The 19,431-nt window shown below is 52.5% G+C and overlaps 3 protein-coding genes across 6 annotated transcripts in view; 2 read left to right on the top strand and 1 right to left on the bottom strand.

The window, feature by feature from the left end:
* The window catches only part of GATAD2A (GATA zinc finger domain containing 2A), a 107,054-nt gene extending 101,178 nt beyond the window's left edge, over nt 1-5,876 (top strand). For 3 of the 4 annotated variants that reach the window (XM_059389514.1, XM_059389515.1, XM_059389516.1), the window contains 3 exons: nt 1-75; nt 367-562; nt 2,290-5,876. In XM_059389514.1, the coding sequence (XP_059245497.1) occupies nt 1-75; nt 367-562; nt 2,290-2,420 (402 nt within the window). In that variant the 3' untranslated portion in view covers nt 2,421-5,876. The remainder of the gene's footprint in view (nt 76-366; nt 563-2,289) is intronic. The other variant, XM_059389517.1, reaches the window with a different exon arrangement.
* A 2,559-nt stretch (nt 5,877-8,435) lies between these two features.
* TSSK6 (testis specific serine kinase 6) lies at nt 8,436-10,119 on the bottom strand. The gene has a single exon (XM_059389519.1). The coding sequence runs from the start codon at nt 9,340-9,342 to the stop codon at nt 8,521-8,523; it is 822 nt and encodes a 273-aa protein (XP_059245502.1). The 5' UTR covers nt 9,343-10,119; the 3' UTR covers nt 8,436-8,520.
* Nucleotides 10,120-10,152: 33 nt separating this feature from the next.
* On the top strand, nt 10,153-19,277 carry NDUFA13 (NADH:ubiquinone oxidoreductase subunit A13). The gene is made up of 5 exons (XM_059389522.1): nt 10,153-10,288; nt 17,123-17,201; nt 18,358-18,429; nt 18,800-18,869; nt 19,092-19,277. The coding sequence occupies exons 1-5, from the start codon at nt 10,195-10,197 to the stop codon at nt 19,209-19,211; spliced, it is 435 nt and encodes a 144-aa protein (XP_059245505.1). The 5' UTR covers nt 10,153-10,194; the 3' UTR covers nt 19,212-19,277.
* Nucleotides 19,278-19,431: the final 154 nt, after the last annotated feature.

The raw sequence follows: 19,431 nt of genomic DNA on the forward strand, positions 1-19,431 counted from the left end.
GTCATAAAACCCCGGCGTAAGTTGGCGTTCCGCTCAGGAGAGGCCCGCGACTGGAGTAACGGGGCTGTGCTACAGGTCAGAACTGCGGTGCCGGGAGCCCCTGCACCGCGCCACCAACCAGCCCTCACGCCCCAGACCGTGACCACGTCAGTCGCCGACTGTCACGCTGCCTGCGTCTGTCTGTCTCTCTCTCCCTCCCTCCTACCCCTCCCCTCGGTGTAACTTACCTGGTCTCCTGATTTTGGACTTTAGGGACCCTGTGTGGGTGGGAAGAGGTCGGCCAGAGCACGGAGAGGCTGCGCTGAGCGTCTTGCCCTCTGTCACCACCTTCCCCACATGAGCCATCACACCCTTTCTCCACTGTAGGCCTCCAGCCAGCTGTCCCGGGGCTCGACCACAACGCCCCGTGGTGTCCTGCACACGTTCAGCCAGTCACCCAAACTGCAGAACGCAGCCTCAGCCACAGCCCTTGTCAGCAGGACCGGCAGACATTCCGAGAGAGTTGTAAGCACCGGCAAGGGCAATGCCACCACCAACTGGAAGAAGGCACCCCTAAGTACAGGTGAGCTGCCCCCACATGGTGACATCTGTCCCTTCCTTGCGTTTGTCTGAGACTTGCACATACACAGGGTGAACAGAAATGGTGCAGAGAGCCCTGAAACCCCAGACCTATTCCCTGAGAGCAGCTGCTTTTGACTGTTCAGCTTAATCACTGTTCACCAAACAGGATGTCCCAAACAAGTGGTGGCCCTAGGTAAATACTGATTTCCCCCCTTTGTACACTCTAGACCCAGAGTCTTAGCTCTTGACTCAAAATGTTGAGCAAACCGAGTTTAGGGTGTGTGTGTGTGTGTGTCTGTCTCACACACACACCATCCAGTGGACACCTGTCAGCACAGACACTTATCTTGCCAATTCTGGCCCCCTGACCCCTTCCTGCCATAGGGAACACCTGTTTTTGCTGTTACTGTTGTACCTTTTCTGGTGCACTAACTTTTTCAGCCAGGTAGTGTTCTTCATTTCTTGCTCTTTGAGACACTCTTCCCACCCTCTGCTTTAGGTCAGGTGGTGCAAAGAGTAAACAGAACAAGAACATCCAGAGGGGTGGGGGAAGGGTAAGATCCCTGGGGCAGGGGCTAGGGTTTTAACTAGGGTGGGTGGCAGAGGATTCTGAGAAAAGCACATTTGAGGAACAACTCATTGAGTGGGGGGTGCCCTCAGGTGAGCACTCCCAGCCATCCCTGGGTTGTCCCCCACACCGCTTCCCTCCTTCTTTTTTAGTATTTATGTGCCAGCATTAAGGTGACAGTTAAATATTTGTTTCCATCAAAACAGGAAAGTGAAAGGTAGGCACAAAGGGCTATGGGAACCAGTGTCCCTCCCTTCCCCCGCCCAAGTTTATTGTATCCCCGTAGGTTTAAAAGGGGCGTGACATCATGAAAACCATCTCCTTAGGCAGAGCTGGGAAAGCCAGGCCGGCCATGCAAACAAAACACCAGAGTCAGCTGTGTGTGCAGCTGACCCTAGAGTTAGAAGTGTGGCCAAGAATCCGAGCCTTCCACAGGGGGAAACTCAGGGGAAGGGAGTACATTGGTCTGGCTGCGGAGGAATCGGAGCAGCCTAGAGAGCATTTGTAAACAAGGGCAGAGAGGCTTTTGTGCAGCATGTGCAAGATGCAGCTAAGAACTCACGGCTGCTTGAAAATTCCTTTTATGGAAAATTTTGAAAGTATGCAAAATCAGATACAGGTGTGTGCGTGTGTACACAGTGGTAGCAGCCATGTGAAAACTGTGTGTTTAAGGTGATGAATGTGAAGGAGTAAGTAGTTGCTGTGTTCAGTAGTAGGAGGAGAGGTAAATATCTAGTAGCATAAAAGCATTTCCCAAAAGGGTTCTCCCAGCACTCCAGGTTACCCTTGGTTTCTGGGCAGGACCCAGTCAGGTTTCTCTTTCGTATGTAGAGAGCTTTCCGTATTGCATTTGACCTCAGAACATTTGTTCCACAAAATGTTGTAGCTGCCACCAAAAATACTCTTGGGGTGAGGTGCCTGGGTGGCTCAGTGGGTTAAAGCCTCTGCCTTCGACTCAGGTCATGGTCCCAGGGACCTGGGATCGAGCCCCGCATCAGGCTCTCTGCTCGGTGGGGAGCCTGCTTCCTCCTCTCTCCCTCTCTGCCTGCTTCTGCCTGCTTGTGATCTGTCAAATAAATAAATCTTTTTTTTTTAATTAATGTTTTCATGAGAGAATATTACTCTACCATTAAAAACCCTATCATTGTGCTCTTTTGTAGGCGGGGCCCTTGCGTTTGTCAGCCCGAGCTTGGCAGTGCACAAGACCTCCTCAGCGGTGGACCGCCAGCGGGAGTACCTCCTGGACATGATCCCGCCACGCTCCATCCCCCAGTCAGCCACGTGGAAATAGTGCGAGCCGGGCCCAGTGGAGAACAGGCTCCCTCCTCCCTCCCACCTGGCCCTGCCACCCTCCACTCGGGAAGACCTCGTACTCCCTGAGGAAACGAGTGAGCGAGCGCCGGCCGCGCTGCAGAAGCAAGGGCCCCGTTCTTGGCTGCAGAATCTCGTCGCAGCTGAGGGGCTGCTTCACAGGTGGACGAGGAATATCACTGAGGGACCTTTCCCTTGGGCTTTTTTCCTTTCTTTGCCTTTAGTTTGCCCAACACCAGCAGAAAAGTGGACCTTGGGGGCTGGTTCTGCTTCTGGCCCTTTCTTTCAGCGCCCCCAACCCCTCCCCACTCCCCCACCCCCCGGCAGGGTGCACGGACGGCTCACCCTGGACACTGTGACACGCTCGGCGAGACCGGCGCCCGGGGCTTCTGAAGTCGAGCGGAGCGTTCTGTTTTGTTTTTGCTTTTCCCCATCTTAGCCTCCCAGTCTTTGACTGCCTTCCTTCATGGCAATCTTTAGGTTGACAGATTTTTTTTAAATCACCTCATGATGATGGAGTTTAAAGTAAACCGTGCAGACCTAGGGGTCCCTGCCGAGCACGGCCCCCACACCCCAGAGGGTGGGCCACTGACTGCCTAGCCCTCACTCTAGCGGAAGGCCTCTGCTGCTGCTCATCCCGGAGACCCTGGACCTCCCACACTTAGCAGAAGAACAAACTGCAACCCAGACCCCAGCCAGAGAGCCTGGGATCCCAGAAGCCGCACGCCGCCAATAGAGGAGGGAGAGAGAATTGGCAGCAACACCCAGAGCCTGAGTGGGAAGTTGAAGGGGCGGGCTATTGTGTTTTTTTGTTGTTGTGGTTTTATTTTATTAAATTTCTCCTTTACTTACTTATTTTGATGGACACCATCTTAAGCTGCCCTGGCCTATGCTTCTGTCAGGTGTGTCTGGTGGGGAAGTACCCCTGCCCTTCCAAGACTTCAGGGTTTTCATTTGGGTCTAGTTTAGAACTTTCCCTTAAAACAGGGCCATGCTGCCAGGGTTCGCCTTCAGACTGTTTTGGTTTTGGTTTTGGTTTTTTGTTTTGTTTTGTTGTTTTGTTGTTGTTGTTGTTGTTTTTTAACTCTCTTTCGACTCTACAGAAATGTCTTATGCAAAGGATCAGGTCTGCTCTTATTTGTGTTTCATTTTGGTTTATCCAACTTCCTAAAAATCGGTTCCATGAGGATAGGCAGAAGCTGTCATGAGTGTGCTCTGCACAGGGCTGTCTCCGTGCAGGTGCGTGGGTGTCCTGTGTGCACGCACACGTTTGTCGACGTGGAGATGGGGTACTCTTGCTCCCCACTTCAGCCCCAGCCCTAGTTTTCCTATCCATGCAGTTAGGGACTTAATTTAAAATCCTTATTTTGTAGGGCCTCCTTCTTCAAAACACACTGCTACAACATTCTAATAAAGGCTCATTTAACCCCCTCTCTCATGTGTGAATATCCATGTTTAGCAACATTTTGACCCGCGGTAGAAGACCTAGTTTTGCAACATTCTAATTTTTTTGTTGTGTAAAACCCTGTATTTTAAATTGATTTTTGTTTTGAGTGCATAACTTAGAGGGGCTGGAGGAGGGGAGGGCAAGGAAGGGTGGCTTTCATTCCAAGATCCAGGGATTTGGGGGAAAGGAGGGAAATTGACATGGGGGTGTTTTACACCAAAAAATCAAGAGTATGCAAGCATTTCTATTTCTCACATTTTTCTGTGTGCCTGGCAAATAAATACTTGTCTTATACTATCCTGAGCTGTTAGCCCTCTCTGTTCAATGATGTGGGCCAGATTTTCCAAATCCTTCAAGAAGGAGCACCTAGGCTGGCCACTTCTATGGGCAAACAGACGTCCGTTCTATGCAGTAACTTGGGATCAGGTGTCCAGGCAAGAGTCACCTCTGCGCTGGAGGGGTGTGCCAGGGTTGTCACGCCCCAGCTGGGGTTGAATGGGTCTATGACTCATGGGCCCAAGCTGAACTGTGCTGCACAGGTTGACCCTCAACCTCAGCCCATTAGAACCTCGCTCATCTCTGTGCTCAGGAACCCACCTCCACTCAACCTTTCCTGGCTGGACTTCTACCGGCCCCTGAGCTGTTAAGTGGGCCTCATGAATTCAGACAAACTCGACCACCACAGGTGGAGGATGGGGCTACTGGCCCTGGCTCTCCTCCTCCAGCCCAGGGTCCCTGGGAATAATCCCATCAGGGACCACTTACTGTGACATGTAACTTTTTTTAAAGGAGAGAAGAACGTGAGATGCCTTAATCTTTTGTTCATTTCTACTGTATCAAAACTCTTACCCCCTCCCTTTTTTTTTTCTTTTGTTTTCCCCTTCGCAGTATAACTTCTCTGATAAGCCCCAAATTAGTAGTTCTTTGATGAGGTTTATGATGTTGCAGGAAAGGCATATTAAATACCTCTCTGCATGTGGGGTTTAGACATTAGGAAACCGATAGTAACGTTGAGTGTTCTCCCAGCAGCAAAGCCTGTCAGAAATGGTCACAGTGCTGGGGTCCTGGTCTCCCCCACCCCCACCGCAGGAGCCTCAGGACTGAAAGGACTTGGTTCTTACAAGCAGTGACAATGTGGGAGGATGATGATGGTCCCAAGTTACCTGTGACATGAACTCTGGCAACTGGAAACTGTTCAAGATGATAGTCACTCAAGGGTGAAGGGCTGCATGTTTGAAGTGGCTGTCATACATGTAAACACGAGTGTTCATGTAGATACATGTGTGTCCACTTGGAGCCTCCCATTGCTCTGGCTATCCTACCCATGTCACTGGGTCCCCAGTGTCCCAACTGTGATGTTGGGACCCTCACCTTTGAGAAGGCCAACAGTGGCCCTCCCAGGGGTAACCTCTACTCCTGTTTGTACCCTAAGACCTTTATGAAGCAAACTTGGCCCCAGTGCAGAGGGAATGAAAGCCAACTGAGTACAGCTGCGCTGGGTGTTGTGGTTCCTGTGTCTCACACGTCATTTTCCTATGGACAGAAAGACATGGGGAGGAGTTTTCTATATAAATACTCTCATCACAGGGGTGTAAATCATGGAAAAGACAGTCGTTGCTGCTGCTGCACCATTGGGTTTTTATTTGATGCCGAGTTATGCTGCACATGATGGTTGCCTAAAGAACTTGGACTGAGCTTTTTTTTTTTTTTTTTTTTTTTAAGGACAGCTAAAGTTTTATAATCCTTAATGAAAGTGTAATAGAAAGTTACACTAGTGCAGGGTATTTGGAAGGTGGGGGTTTGTGGGATGGGTGGGTGGGGAGGTTGTCACTTGTATTTATTGTGACTCTAAATCTTTGATAATAAATGTAAAAGGTTGACCACCAAACCAGAATAGAAGTTCCAATAAACAAGAGGCTGGAATCAATGGCTATACTTGTGTCATGAGGAAGTTTTAGAATCTGACAGAAAATAAAGAAATGGACAACATATTGGGTGTATATTTCTTTTGTCCCCTCAGCCCTGCTTTTCCTGCACTTATTTTTGTCCCAGCTTTGGGACAGTTTGGAGACTGGGGAAGGTGTAGCAGGGTGACCCCTTGTTTCCCCATTAACGAGGAAGACATTGTTAAGACATTCCTGCTTCCAGCCTGGGGGTTGATGGTCCTCTCTAACCACCACACCTAACTACGTTTCACAAGGCACAGAACTGACAGAAGACATTACAGAAATTAAACCCAAAACTGTCCCAGTCTACCTGTGAAACATCCTGACTGGTGCCCCATGCCCCACCACTGGCTGTGAGAAGCACACTTCTGGGGCTCCAAATTCAGCCCTCAAGTGAGGTTTCACTGGGTTAGGCACAGGTTCCTCCACTGACCCACTGACTCAACAGGGGTGAGTGTCAAGCAGCTTCTCCAGCCAACAAATGGGACAACTGCCTCAATCCTTGAGGCCTTGTCCCCTCTGAACCAATCAACAGGTCTATGGCTATGGGGTAGGAAAAGACCCAGGCCCCATTGCTCATACACATTAATCTACAGATGAAAAAGGCACATACCATACCCAAGGCACTAGGATTCCTTGTGACAAGAGCTAGGAGGGAAAGAACAAGACTTAAACCAAGTCTGGAATAAAGAAACTGGTAAGTGGTGCAGGTAATGGCAACAGCCAGTGCAAAGGCTCAGAGGTAAGACCAAACTTGTCGGGTCAAGGACAAGGCAGGCAGTGTGGTTGGGCCACAGGAAAAAGGGTTGAGGATGTGGGTTTCATTCTGAGTGTAGTGGGAGCCTCAAGAAGGTTCAGGGTGTGGTCTTTCAATGAACCACATAGCCTCTCCCTACAACCTGAAAGATAAGATTCCTGCCTCCATTTTCCAGGTGCAGAGTCTACAGAATGGTCCAGACCAGAAGAGGCATCCTCCTTAGTGTAAACCTGAGGGGTTGGGTTTTCTTTCTTGGCTCAGATGTGAACCAGCCAGGACAGGAGACTAGTCACTTCCCCTCTCTTAGCCTCAGTTTCCTCATCTGCCTATTCAAAAGCGGTTAGGGAAGAGCTGACATTTACTCCCCAGGGCACCTGAGAACACAAAGGGTGAGTGAGCAGGAGTGGGGAGTTACCAGACACACAAGATGACCAGCCTCCTCAGAGACTGTGTGGGGCAACGACATGGGTAGAATTAGGGCTTAGAGAGACATCGTCAGTGCACCCCAAGTGAGAGCTGCTGTCATCAAACCCACTAACTTCATTGCAACAAAATAATCCCCAATTTCCCCCAGGACCTGTGGGTCCCCTCTTCAGACATACACTTACCTCTCCACCTCTTCTTCCTCCCTGTCCACTCCCACCGTAGGACTTTTTGTGGCATTCTCCCAACACACCAGCTCCAGTGTGTCTTGGGAACACTCAGAACATGTTCCTTCTGCTGTTTCCAGTGTGTGATTCTCTCAGGGTTAAGCTCAAATGTCTGTTTCCGTCCTTCCTTGGTCACCTGCCCCTCCCCTCACCCAGCATTTAGCACAAATTACAAGTCTTTTCTTTCCATGCTATTGATTTTTACTTGACTTTTCACTGGCGTCCTCACTGAGGTAAGGAATAGATCCAAGCCTCATTGTGGAGTCCCAGAGCTTGGCACACAGTAGGCACTCAATAAACTCATGAATGAAGAGAGGACTGAAGTAACCATCTTGCCCAGCAGACTCCTGACCCCACTCTTTTGACTCTCACCTGCTAGACAACTTCTTTACCAAGGAAGTGCCCTTATTAAGGAGAGTTTCCACCACCTCCCCACCCCACTCCAGCCATATCTAGTTTCAAATTTCAGATGTGTTCTTGGGCAAGTGTCACTTGTGTGAGCCTCAATTTCCTCATCTATAAACTCAGTTTCTGTTGAGACAGCTCCCTCCCCTTGTCCCCAACTCTGTTCCATTCTTAAACACGGGGATGGTGCTGGGATCCTTGCTCCCAGCCCTGCATCTCTATTCCCAGGGCCATCACGACCCTTTGAGTTCTTTTGAGACTGGAGAACCCAAAAGTCTAGTCTGAATCCTCCCAATTCCTTTTCGAGACCTAGAGCTAGAACCTCAACAAGTCTTTCTCTACAATGAGGCGCCACGCCTGACTTCCGCTGGTGGATAACCTCCCACCCCTACTTGGTAAAAGGGGGCCATTGGTGGAGGCAGGTGTGAGGAAGAGCGAGTTTATTGCAAGTTCCAAGGAGGAAGCGCTCGGACCGTGCCTTCCCCACCAGCATGAGCGGGTGACTAGAGAAGGACGCCCTCCACACGCGTCCACTCCCTGGCAGCTCCTCCAAGTATCCACCGCCTGCCCACAGCCATCGCTCATTCCGCGCTGACGCAACGCTTCCATTTCTTCTTGTCCCTTCCCCTCCCGAGGCCTTCTCTTGGGAAACAGAGGAAGCGCTTGCGCCCTCCTGCTCTCGGGATCTTGGGGAGAGGAGCTAGATTCTAAACAGGGGCGACTATGGCCCCAGCCATCCAGAGTCAGGAAAAAGAGGGAAGTGCGCGTGCGCAGTGGCGCGTGTCGGCTTCGCGAGAGTACGGAAGCGCGCTTCGCGCGCATGCACTGCGCTTGCGCAGTGCTCGGGGCGGCGGGAATGGCGGGAACCCCGGCTTCTAGCTGGAGTCCCCAGCACGCAGCCAGCCGTTGCGCGCTACCTGGCCCGCTGAGGGCCTGGCAGACGGGCTGAACTGCAGCAATTCTGCGATCAGGGCTTTGCAGCGCTCCGACAGCTCGAGGCCGTCGGGGTAGAGGACGCCGCGCTTCTGGCGCCTGGGCAGACCAGCGATGTCCGAGTCGTCGAAGGGCATGCACCCGGTGACCATGACGTAGAGCACTACGCCCAGGCTCCACACGTCGTACTTCTTGGGGTCGTATGGGATACCCAAGAGTACCTCAGGAGACGCGTAGGCGGCCGAGCCGCAGTAGGTAGTGCTCAGGTCAGGATAGCCATGTGCCTGGCGACCAAAGCCAAAGTCAGTGAGCTTCACGCGGCGTTCGTCGGGGCTCAGCAGCACGTTTTCGCACTTGAGGTCACGGTGCACCAAGTGGTGGTCATGCAGGTAACGCACAGCCCCAGCTATCTGCGCAAAGAGGTCGCGTGCCTGGCTCCCGGGGATGCGCCCGTTGCGCTGCACTGCCTGCAGCAGGTCGGTGGCAGCCGCCTCCATCACGATATAGAGCTTCCCATTGCACACTTCGATGAACTCGAAGACGTGCACGATGTGCGGGTGTCGCACGCCTCGAAGGATGGACAGCTCGCGTGGCAGAAACTTGTTGACGAAGTCGGGCGGCGCGCGCCGCCGGTCCACCACCTTGATGGCCACTGTGCCCTTGTATTTCTTGGACGTGGCCACCTTCACCTTGGAGTAACTGCCCTCGCCTATTGTGCGTCCCAGCTTATAGCCGAGTTCGCTCAGAAGTTTGTCGCCCGACATGGTGGCGCCTGGGGCGCGCGGGGAGCAGGAGGCGGCTGCTGTCGGGGGGCGGCCGGACTCCAATCTCGGGCCTAACCCATGGCGCTTGGCACCTGCACACCCGCACCCCCATGTGCCCACTCCCGGGTCCCCGCCGCAGAGGTGCCTTTTATTGCCCAGGTAACAATTTCTGCCTTGTGAAGTGACCACAGGCGTCACCCCACCCGGCCTCCGGGTGGGGGCCCCCTGGACCCCGCCCCACGGGGCCCCCCAAGGCCATCAGGCTTTGTGACTCATAATCGCTCTGAATGGCCCAGTTCACATGAGAACCTGTTAGCAAGGGGTCCCGACGACCACTCAGGAGCAGAATCCATGCCTGGCGTTGGGGTGGCTCCTCATGACTCGAAGCTGAGCAGCAGTCGCCCCCTAGCTTTGTGTACCCGGCCCTGGCCATGTGGAGCCTTGAGACGCCCGCGAAGGGGAGAAAACGAGAGAGGGAGCTTAACTTGGTAACTCGGTGACCCGGCTCCCTCAGGAGCTTGGGGTCTCTGGCCTCAGGACCACATCAGAGGAAAGGTGTATGGAGGTCCTTTAGGGCAAGAACCCGGGCGACCAGACGGGCTACAGGCATCTACACCGACTGAACCAAGCCCCGTCTAAGAAAAATGATAGGGAATCCTCGGCTGCACCCCGCCTCCCAGTGGATTCCTGGACCTATTGCCCAAGCTCTCCTTCACGGTGGGATAGCTACACTAGAGTCCCAGACGCCCTAGTCCCGCCCACGACATGCGCGGTACTTTCAGCCACACTCATCATGGCGACGGCCTCCGGACGTAACTTCCGCCCGCGGCCGGAAGTTGGGGTCCTGTGAGCATGGCAGCATCGAAGGTGAAACAGGACATGCCCCCTCCGGGGGGCTATGGCCCCATCGACTACAAGCGGAACCTTCCGCGTCGGGGACTGTCGGGTCAGTGTTGCACTGCGCCGGGGTGTCAGAGTTGGGGCTTCGGGACGCCGCCATGGGGGGGGGGTCGCCGGGGAGTCTTGAGGGCCTCAGTTTCCACCGCGGTGTGACGGGAGGCGGAGCCCAGGTATCCCCGATAGCTTCGGTAGTGACGAGAGTAACTGCTGGAGTTTGTCGAACGCTTACTGAGCTTTGTTTTCTTCACAGAACAGTCTGGAAGGTCGGTCCCCTTAATCCTTTCCATTCTGCGGTTGGCTAAGAACCAACCTCAGCCCTCGGACACACTTCCGTTTCACAAGTGGGGAAACTGAGGCCCGAGAGAGGCTGCTACCTACCCCCATGGCCACCCAGTGTAACACTCATGCTGGATCCGGAACATTAAGGGACTTTAGGTGTTCCTCCCTGTAGTACCTACCCGCGGACGTCCCAGCAATATGTATTCTTAAATTTTTCAAATGTTTTAAGTAACATTTAGAAGTTTGCTATTAGGCTCAACACAGAAAAATGTAAAAGAAAAAAAAGTAGGGGCGCCTGGGTGGCTCAGTGGGTTAAAGCCTCTGCCTTCAGCTCAGGTTATGATCCCAGGGTCCTGGGATCTAGCCCCGCATTGCATCGGGCTCTCTGCTCAGCAGGGAGCCTGCTTCCTCCTCGCTCTCTGCCTGCCTCTCAGCCTACTTGTGATCTCTGCCTGTCAAATAAATAAATTAAAAATCTTAAAAAAAAAAAGTAGAAGGGACATATACTTGCACCTAGGGTTAACAGAGATACAAATTTTTAAAAAGCATGAATGCATTTCCCGTAACTCGTCAAACTTTACATTTATTGTTATGCACATGTGCCTCAATTAAAAAAATATATACAGGCATGGTAAAGAAAGAATTCAGACTGTGGGAAAGTATCAGGGGAAAACTCAAGCTCTTTCCAGCCCCTTGGCTTTTTTGTTTCTCAGAACAGCAGTTGACAGACTTTTCTATAAAGGGCCAGATAAACATTTTATGCAGATGGTCTCTATCCACTGCTGCTTCTTTATTTTTTTTTTTAAAGATTTTATTTATTTATTAGAGGGAGAAAGCAAGCATGAGAGAACATGAGCAGGGGCAAGGGTAGAGAGAGAGGGACAAGCAGACTCCCCACGAAGTGGGAAGACTGTAGTGGGGCTCAGTTCCAAGACCCCCAAGATCACAGCTTGAGCTGAAGGATGCTTAACCAACTGAGCCAACCAGGCGCTCTTCTGCTGCTGCATTTTAACAACTGTTTACCAACCTAAAAATGTTCTTAGCCTGAGGGCCGTTACAAAAACAGGCTTGACTCATCCCAGAACACACTGAATGAAAATGTGATCTGAATCTCTTCAATTTCTTTTCTCAAAGTGTGACTTAACACCCAGGCCAGTGTACCCCTCACGTGTGCGGCTTGAGGTCTGTTGATACATGTGCACCTGTGTGTGGTACAGACCAGGCTGGCAGAAGGGTCCCAGCCTGTGAGCCTCCCTGGGCTGCTCCTAGTCAGCATGTCTCTTTTATTTTTAAGTCACAATGTGCCCTTAATCCCAGTCCTCTTCCAGTTCATGACATGGTAGTGTCTCCCATGTGCCATCTAGACCGTTATCTAGGGTTGGGCTTCCTAGTTGCACCCCTTCACACCAGCTTGCGTTGTAGCATATACAGACCTGCCCCCTGGTTACAGTGGGCTGAGGAGGAGACCCCTTCTGGTGGCGTGGTCTTTGTTCTGTCCCTGCATTCAGTAGTTGTTTGTTGAGTGTGCATGTGGCACTGAGTCCTGTCTGGAAGAGCTCACAGCCTCGCAGAGGAGATGAATGTGTCGCACCAGAATTTCCTATATTGGCAAGGCTCCAGCTCACCAGGGTCCGTTTTAGCCAGGGTGGGCTGGAAGGACCTCTCCGAAAGTTCCTTAAGTGGAGGGAACAGCAAGTGCAACAGCCCTGCTTTCCATCCTGCACCCCATGCTAATCATCTGTCCTGTGCCGCCCTCCAGCCTTGCACTCAAACCATATGTCCCCATGGCCCTCTCCCAATTAGTCCTACCCTGCTCTGCTCCTGTAAGGTACACAAGCCTGGCATCCATTCCCCTCTTCTCTGCCCAGATCACTCACCCCTAGTGTCCTAGAACCTGCAGAGCTGGCTCAGACCACCTTTAATCCCCACTGCTCCCGAAGTGACTGCTACCTCCATCTTTCCCACTCATTTCTCTTCTCTCTACTCTCTCGTGCCCAGTGGGTGGCCCTTTCTTTGTTTCCCTTATGTCTTTAACTTTTTTTTTTTGAATTCACAGACCATACCATATAATTCACCTATTTCATGCATACAAATCACAGATTTTTAGTCTGTTCACAGTTGCATAACCATCACCAGGATCTAAATTTATAACACATCTGGGGCACCTGGATGGCACAGTCGCTTAAGTGTCTGACTCTTGGTTTTGGCTCAGGTCATGATCTCAGAGTCATGGGACCAAGCTCTTCGTGGGGCTCCACCATCACGGGGGTCTGGTTGGGTTTCTCTCTCTAGCCCCTGCCTCTCTCCCTGTGTGTGTGAGCACATGCGCTCTCCCTCCAATAAATCTATAAATAAATCTAAATAATTAAATAAATAGATAAATTTATAACAGTTCCATCACTCCAGAAGGAACCCCAAGCTCATGAGGAGTCACTCCCCATCCTCCCTCTCCCAAACCCTGGCAACTAGCGGTCTGTTTTTTGTCTCTATGGATTTGCCAGTTCCGGACGTTTCATGAAAATGGGCTCCTATTCTGTGTGGCCTCTGGTGTCTGGCTCAGCAGGACGTTTTTTTTTGTTTGTTTGTTTTGTTTGTTTTTTTTTTTTTTAAGATTTTATTTATTCATTTGACAGAGAGAAATCACAAGTAGATGGAGAGGCAGGCAGAGAGAGAGAGGGAAGCAGGCTCCCTGCCGAGCAGAGAGCCCGATGCGGGACTCGATCCCAGGACCCTGAGATCATGACCTGAGCCGAAGGCAGCGGCTTAACCCACTGAGCCACCCAGGCGCCCCTCAGCAGGACGTTTTTAACGTGCATGGTGTAACATGTCTCAAAGCTTCTTTTTTGTTGTTGTTGTTGTTGAGTAATATAATAATATTCTTGTATGAATGGGCCACAATTTGTGTATCCATCTACCACTTGATGGACATTTGAGTTGTTGCCACCTTTTGGCTGCTGTGAACACTCCTGTGCAAGCTTCTATGTGGGTATATGTTTCGTTTTTCTTGCGGGAAAATTTCATCTAGCAATAGCATAGCTAACTAAGTCATATGCTAACTCCACGTTTAACGTTTTGAGAAACTGCCAAGCTGTTTTCCAAATTGGCTGTACTGTTGTACATTTCTTCCTGCATTTATTTTACGGGATTTCCAATTTCTCCACATCTGGACAACACTCATTATTTTCCTTTTTTTTTTAAATACATTTTTTTTAAAGATTTTATTTATTTATTTGACAGAGAGAGATCACAAGTAGACAGAGAGGCAGGCAGAGAGAGAGAGAGGGAAGCAGGCTCCCTGCTGAGCAGAGAGCCTGATGTGGGACTCGATCCCAGGACCCTGAGATCATGACCTGAGCCGAAGGCAGCGGCTTAACCCACTGAGCCACCCAGGCGCCCCCCCCCCTTTTTTTTTTAATTCTAACCATCCCATCGGTGTGAGGTGTCTCATTGTGGTTTTGATTTGCATCTCCATGGTTACTAATGATGTTGAGCGTATTTTCATGTGTTTCTAGGCCATTTGTATAGCTCTTCGGGAGAAGTACCATCCAAGTCCTTTATCCATTTTTTAAAAATTGGGTCGTTCAACTTTATTAATTTTTTTTTAAATTTGAGGGAGATAGTGCGCAAGTGCAGTCAGTTTGGGGAGAATCTTAAGCAGGCTCTGTGCCGAGCGTGGATCCTGGTGCAGGGCTTGATCCCATAATGCTGAGACCATGACCTCAGCCAAAACCAAGAAGGGAGGATGCTCAACCAACTTAGCCACCCAAGCGCCCCAGGGTGTTCATCTTTTTTATTACTGAATTTACAGAATTCTTTATACATTTTGGTTACCATTCCTTTATCAGATGGAGGATTTTCAGAGACTTTTCTTCCATTCTGGAGGTTGTCTTTCTAGCTTGTTGGCGGCATCATTTGTAGCACAAAAGTTTTTCATTTCAGCGAAGCCCAGTTCATCTATTTTTTTTTTTTCCTTTTGTCACTTGTGCTTCTGGCGTCCCAGCTAAGAAGCCATTGCCTCATCCAAGGTCACAGAGACTGACTAATCTGTTTTCTAAGAGTTTTATAGTTTTAGCTCTCAAATTGAGGTCTTTGATCCATTTTCAGTTAATTTTTGTGTATGGGGGAAGGAAAAAGCACACTTTATTCTTTTGCATGTGGCTGTCCACTTATCCAATTTGCTGAAAGACTATTCTTTCCCCATTGAATTGTCTTGGCACCCTTGTCCAGAATCAATTGACCGTAAATGTGGGGGTTTATTTTTGGACTCTCAGCTCTGTTCCATCGATGTACATGTCTATCCTGATGCCATGCCACACTGTCTTGTACACACAGCTGTGTGTGAAGTCTGAAACTATGAAGTGCGAGTCCTCCAACTTTGTTGTTTTTCAGAATTGTTTTGGTTAATCTGGGCCCTTGAATTTCCATATGAATTTCACAATTGGCTGCTCAGTTTCTGTAGGGCAGATAAAGGGGGAAGGTTGGGATTCGGATGGGACCCCATTGAACTGGTACCTTCCTTTGGGTCGTGCTGCCATCTGAACAAGGTTAGGTACTGATACTGAACACAGGATGTGGCTGGCACCCACTCCTGGGCATGACCATAATCAGCCTCCCCCACCGGACTGACAGGTCCTGAAGCACAGACCCATGCTCAGGGTTTGGGGTGTCAGCCTCTCCACTGTCAGCAAGAAAGAGCTGCACATTTGTAAAGGCCATTTTTGTCTTGGAATTGATCCTACATGTGGGTGCCTGGTATGAAGACAAGGGGTCTCCATTAGGGTAGCCCAGGCCTATGCCCTGGGGCTGGGTCAGAAGAAGAAGACCCCAGGGCTTCTCTATAGCTACTGAAAAGGAAGAGGCAGCTCTTCTAGGATGTTCTGTCTGGCACAGGTGGTCAGCCATGTGTAAGAGCCATAACTACGTTGGGAGCTGGTCCTAGGCACTCGAGCCTCCCAGGAGGAATCTCCCTCTGTGCACAGGAACCAGGGTGCCCCCGTAATTTGGAAATGTCTTACTCTGAGCTCTGAGCTCATGTTTGTTTCATTTTGTTTTGCTTTTTTTTTTTTTTTTTTTTAAAGATTTTTTATTTATTTATCAGAGAGAGGGTGGGGAGAGAGCGAGCACAGGCAGACAGAATGGCAGGCAGAGGCAGAGGGAGAAGCAGACTCCCTGCTCAGCAAGGAGCCCGATGTGGGACTCGATCCCAGGACGCTGGGATCATGACCTGAGCCGAAGGCAGCTGCTTAACCAACTGAGCCACCCAGGCGTCCCTTGTTTTGCTTTTTAAAGATTTATTTATTTATTTATTTGGGAATGAGAGCACGAGCATGGAGGGAGAAGCACCCGATGCGGGGCTCAATCCCGGGATCCTGAGATCATGACCTGAGTCGAAGGCATACGCTTAACCAGCTGAGCCCCTGAACTAATGTTTTTAACAGGCTTGACTGAGGAGCTGAAAAATCTAACCAGTTTCTTATGCACCTCTGGGTCCAACAAAGGTGCCAGAAAAACCATGTGTTGAACTGAGCTGAAGAAGAAGGATGAGGACAGGACAACAGAGGCTCCCTGCAGGCTGCGAGCAGGGCTGGGACTCCCAGAGCCCCTTTGCCCCCCCCACCCCCAAATCCTAGGAAATGGCCTCACCCACCATTTGCTGGTCATTTCCTGGGTGTTAACTTGAGCTCAACCTGGCCGAGCTTGTCCATTTTTCCCAGCAACCATGGGGCCCATCCCGGGAAGAGACCACAGCTCGAAAGATAAGAGGGTATGGGGTGACCTGGCCCCAGCCAGGCCGCAGGCAGTTAGGGCCTCCATGAAGACCGCAGCAGGCCCACAGCCTGTCCATCAGAATTACAGTGCAAGTGCCTGCTGGTGTCAGTAAATATTCATGGCAGCCTCTGTCCCCTGGTGCCCGGGCAGGGGGCTCGACCTGCTGGGCCAGGAGGCGGCACATCAGGGAGCCCATGGGCTGCTGGGCGGGCCCCGCAGGGCACTGCCTGCCTCCCGCAGCCCATCCAGCCCTCTATGGGCAGGACTCAGAGGAGTGGACCAGGCAGCCAGGCGCCACCGTGGAGCTGGACCCAGCAGTAGACACCATCCTGCCCCGTGCAAGCACCCGCCGACTGGGAGCCAAACAGCCTTCCACAAGATTGTCGGTGGCAGCCACCCAGCCATGAATAAGAAGACCCACGGGCTCTCCTGCAGTCCCTGCCCACACTGTACCTTCTGGAAACTGTCCCATGGTGGGCAGAGGTGTGGTGGCAGCATCTGCCTCCCATGTCAGAGAGAAGCTGAGACAGCCTGGAGTCCCTGCCGCAGGCCGGGGGAACGGACTGAAGAGTGGTCTGCAGTTTTGGAGGAGGGGGTCCAAGGGAAGGGGCCGGTGGACATTCCACGGGGACCAAAAAATAATAATCTGAGGAAATATGCACTAGAGACGGTACTGGCCATCTCTAGGAGAAGGTCACTAAGACTTTGACTTTCTCTTGCGTCAGTGTTGGTGGTGTGTTGCACAGCAAGTTGAGTGCACGTCCTGGGAAGAAGCTGCAGGGAGCGGCCTGTCCCGCGGGCGGGCGCTGACTGGTGGCCTCTCCCCCCACAGGCTATAGCATGTTCGCTGTGGGCATCGGGACCTTGCTGTTCGGGTACTGGAGCATGATGAAGTGGAACCGCGAGCGCAGGTAGGCCCCAGGCCTCCCCGGGCGGGATGCCCCTGGTACCCGTGGGGCCCTGCCTCAGGCCCTGGGGACTCAGGAAGTGGGGACCTGGACTGAGTCCACTTCTGAGCTTTCCACTGAAGAAAGGACTCATAATCAAGGAGCTCTTCGCCAGATGTCCCTTGGCCTCCGCTGCTCGGGAACCGAGGGTCTGGATTAGGATGGCACATCAGGTGGAGGTGGACGGGTGGGCCCAGGACGTGTTCTCCTAGTGGGTTTTTGCCATTGGTAACCAGGCAATGAGAACAAGGGCATAGATGGTAGTCGTGCCAGCACATGGGGCCAGAGGCACCAAGGCAGAACGTGGCCTCCGTTCGGACTCTGGCTGCTGCCTCTCAGCTGCCCTGCCCCACCCTACCCCGGCGTGCTATGTGTCCTCAGCACCCCCTTGGGGTCACCTGCCCCCCACAAGTCTGGGAGTCCCTGAGGGTAGTGCTGGAGAAGGCCTGCATGTGTCAGGTACTCGGCGTGGGGTACACTCAAACCAGGTCCGGCCCCCCAGGACCACGTGCAGAGGTCTGGCCACTGGAGTGACAACTGTGTGGCTGTGGTGGGGGCATCTGCTCCTGTGGGTCTGGAGGAGGGGAGGGGGGAGACTGAAGCTCATCCACACCCTTCCCCGTACGGCTATGAGATTCCTGGTGATGAGGGGACAGGGCCAGGGGCCACCTGCTGGCCCACATCTCTGGGTGCCGCTCCCGCAGCGTAGATGTGGCTGGTGGCTCAAAGATGCAGAGCTGTCTGCCCCGGGCTCACACTCCAGGGTTATTTTGACAAGAGGATATGGTTTTGAAGGCCCAGAGTCCAGCGATGAAGGCCCCATCCCCCGTCCCCATTTCACCACAGTCATCAGGCCAGGGCTATTTTTAGGATTAAGAAATAAAGTTTTTAACTGGAAAAAAAGTGTGAAGCCAGCAGTCTTGTGGATCAGTGCTTGTGCCAGCTGTGTGCGCCCCCCCCCCCGCCTCTCATCCTGTGGCAGGTAGAGCTTACTGCCAAGCCCTGCCGTGCTCACTTGCCTCTCCTCCAGCCCCCTTCCCCACGTGTCACCAGTGGGGCTGAGGCCACGTCTACCCCCAGCTCCAGCCTGATCTAATCTGTTGGTTCTCGGGTTTTGCAGGCGCTTGCAGATTGAGGACTTCGAGGCCCGCATCGCGCTGATGCCACTGTTGCAGGCAGAGAAGGACCGGAGGTGGGGACACTGGGACCAGGGTTGGAAGGTCGCAGGCCTGAGTGTCCCATGCTGCAGTGCAGGACCTGGCCGGAGTGCATATGGGGACTGACAGCTGTGTCCTTGCATACGTGGGGCTGCCGTCATCCTTGGAGAGGGCCCCAAACTTGACTTAAAGTGAGGACCCAAGGGACAGAATGGGAAGGTTCCCTGGAGGAGGAGACATTGAGGCTGCAGCAGGAGGACAGTAAAAGTTTGTAGGGGGAAGGAAGGGACAAGCGGAGACAGCGTGTGCAGGGTTGGCAGTGGCAGGAGGTGATGGGGAGTGGAACCCGGAGGGGCCCCGAGGGGTGCTCAGGCCTGTCCCCCACCTCTCATTTCATCCCCGCAGGGTCCTGCAGATGCTTCGAGAGAACCTGGAGGAGGAGGCCATCATCATGAAGGATGTGCCCGACTGGAAGGTGGGTCCTGGGCAGGGAGGGCGGGGGTGCGGGCCCCCGCAGAAACACAGCCCCCCACGGGAAGCCTGAGGCTGAGAGGGGTCCTGGAGGCCAGGCATGAGCAAGGGGAGACAGCAGCTTTCAGTGTAGACACAGTGGCCACCAGGCCTAGTGGGGTCCCCCTAGGCAGTGTGGGCCTGAGCGGGTAGCTGCACCCCCACTTACATCCTGCGGTCTCCACAGGTGGGTGAGTCTGTGTTCCATACAACGCGCTGGGTGACTCCCGTGATGGGCGAGCTGTATGGGCTGCGTACAAATGAGGAGATTGTCGACGCCGCCTATGGCTTCATTTGGTACACGTAGGGGGCCGCTCCCCTTGGACCCCTGCACCCTCCCCACTGGAAAGAATAAATGCTCTGGAGACCTGCCTGCCTATGTCCCAGCGACTGAGTTTACTGGCGAGTGGGGCCCTATTGGGTTACACATGGCCTGGGGACGCAGGGTTTAAACCTGGGGACTCTGCAGAAGTTGCCAGGTGGGCTGGCCCCCCAACCCCGCACCCTGGGCACATCAGTGAGTGGGG

Source organism: Mustela nigripes, chromosome 2, assembly GCF_022355385.1.
Source record: "Mustela nigripes isolate SB6536 chromosome 2, MUSNIG.SB6536, whole genome shotgun sequence".
NCBI classification, from domain to species: Eukaryota; Metazoa; Chordata; class Mammalia; order Carnivora; family Mustelidae; genus Mustela; species Mustela nigripes.

What these genes read in the sequence shown, in the direction of transcription:
- NDUFA13 (XM_059389522.1), top strand. Translation starts at nt 10,195, where the DNA reads ATGGCAGCATCGAAGGTGAAACAGGACATGCCCCCTCCGGGGGGCTAT. An exon ending in TCCGCGTCGGGGACTGTCGG is followed by an intron (nt 10,289 to 17,122) that starts GTCAGTGTTGCA and finishes CTCCCCCCACAG; the next exon opens with GCTATAGCATGTTCGCTGTG. An exon ending in AAGTGGAACCGCGAGCGCAG is followed by an intron (nt 17,202 to 18,357) that starts GTAGGCCCCAGG and finishes CGGGTTTTGCAG; the next exon opens with GCGCTTGCAGATTGAGGACT.
- TSSK6 (XM_059389519.1), bottom strand. Translation starts at nt 9,342, where the DNA reads ATGTCGGGCGACAAACTTCTGAGCGAACTCGGCTATAAGCTGGGACGC.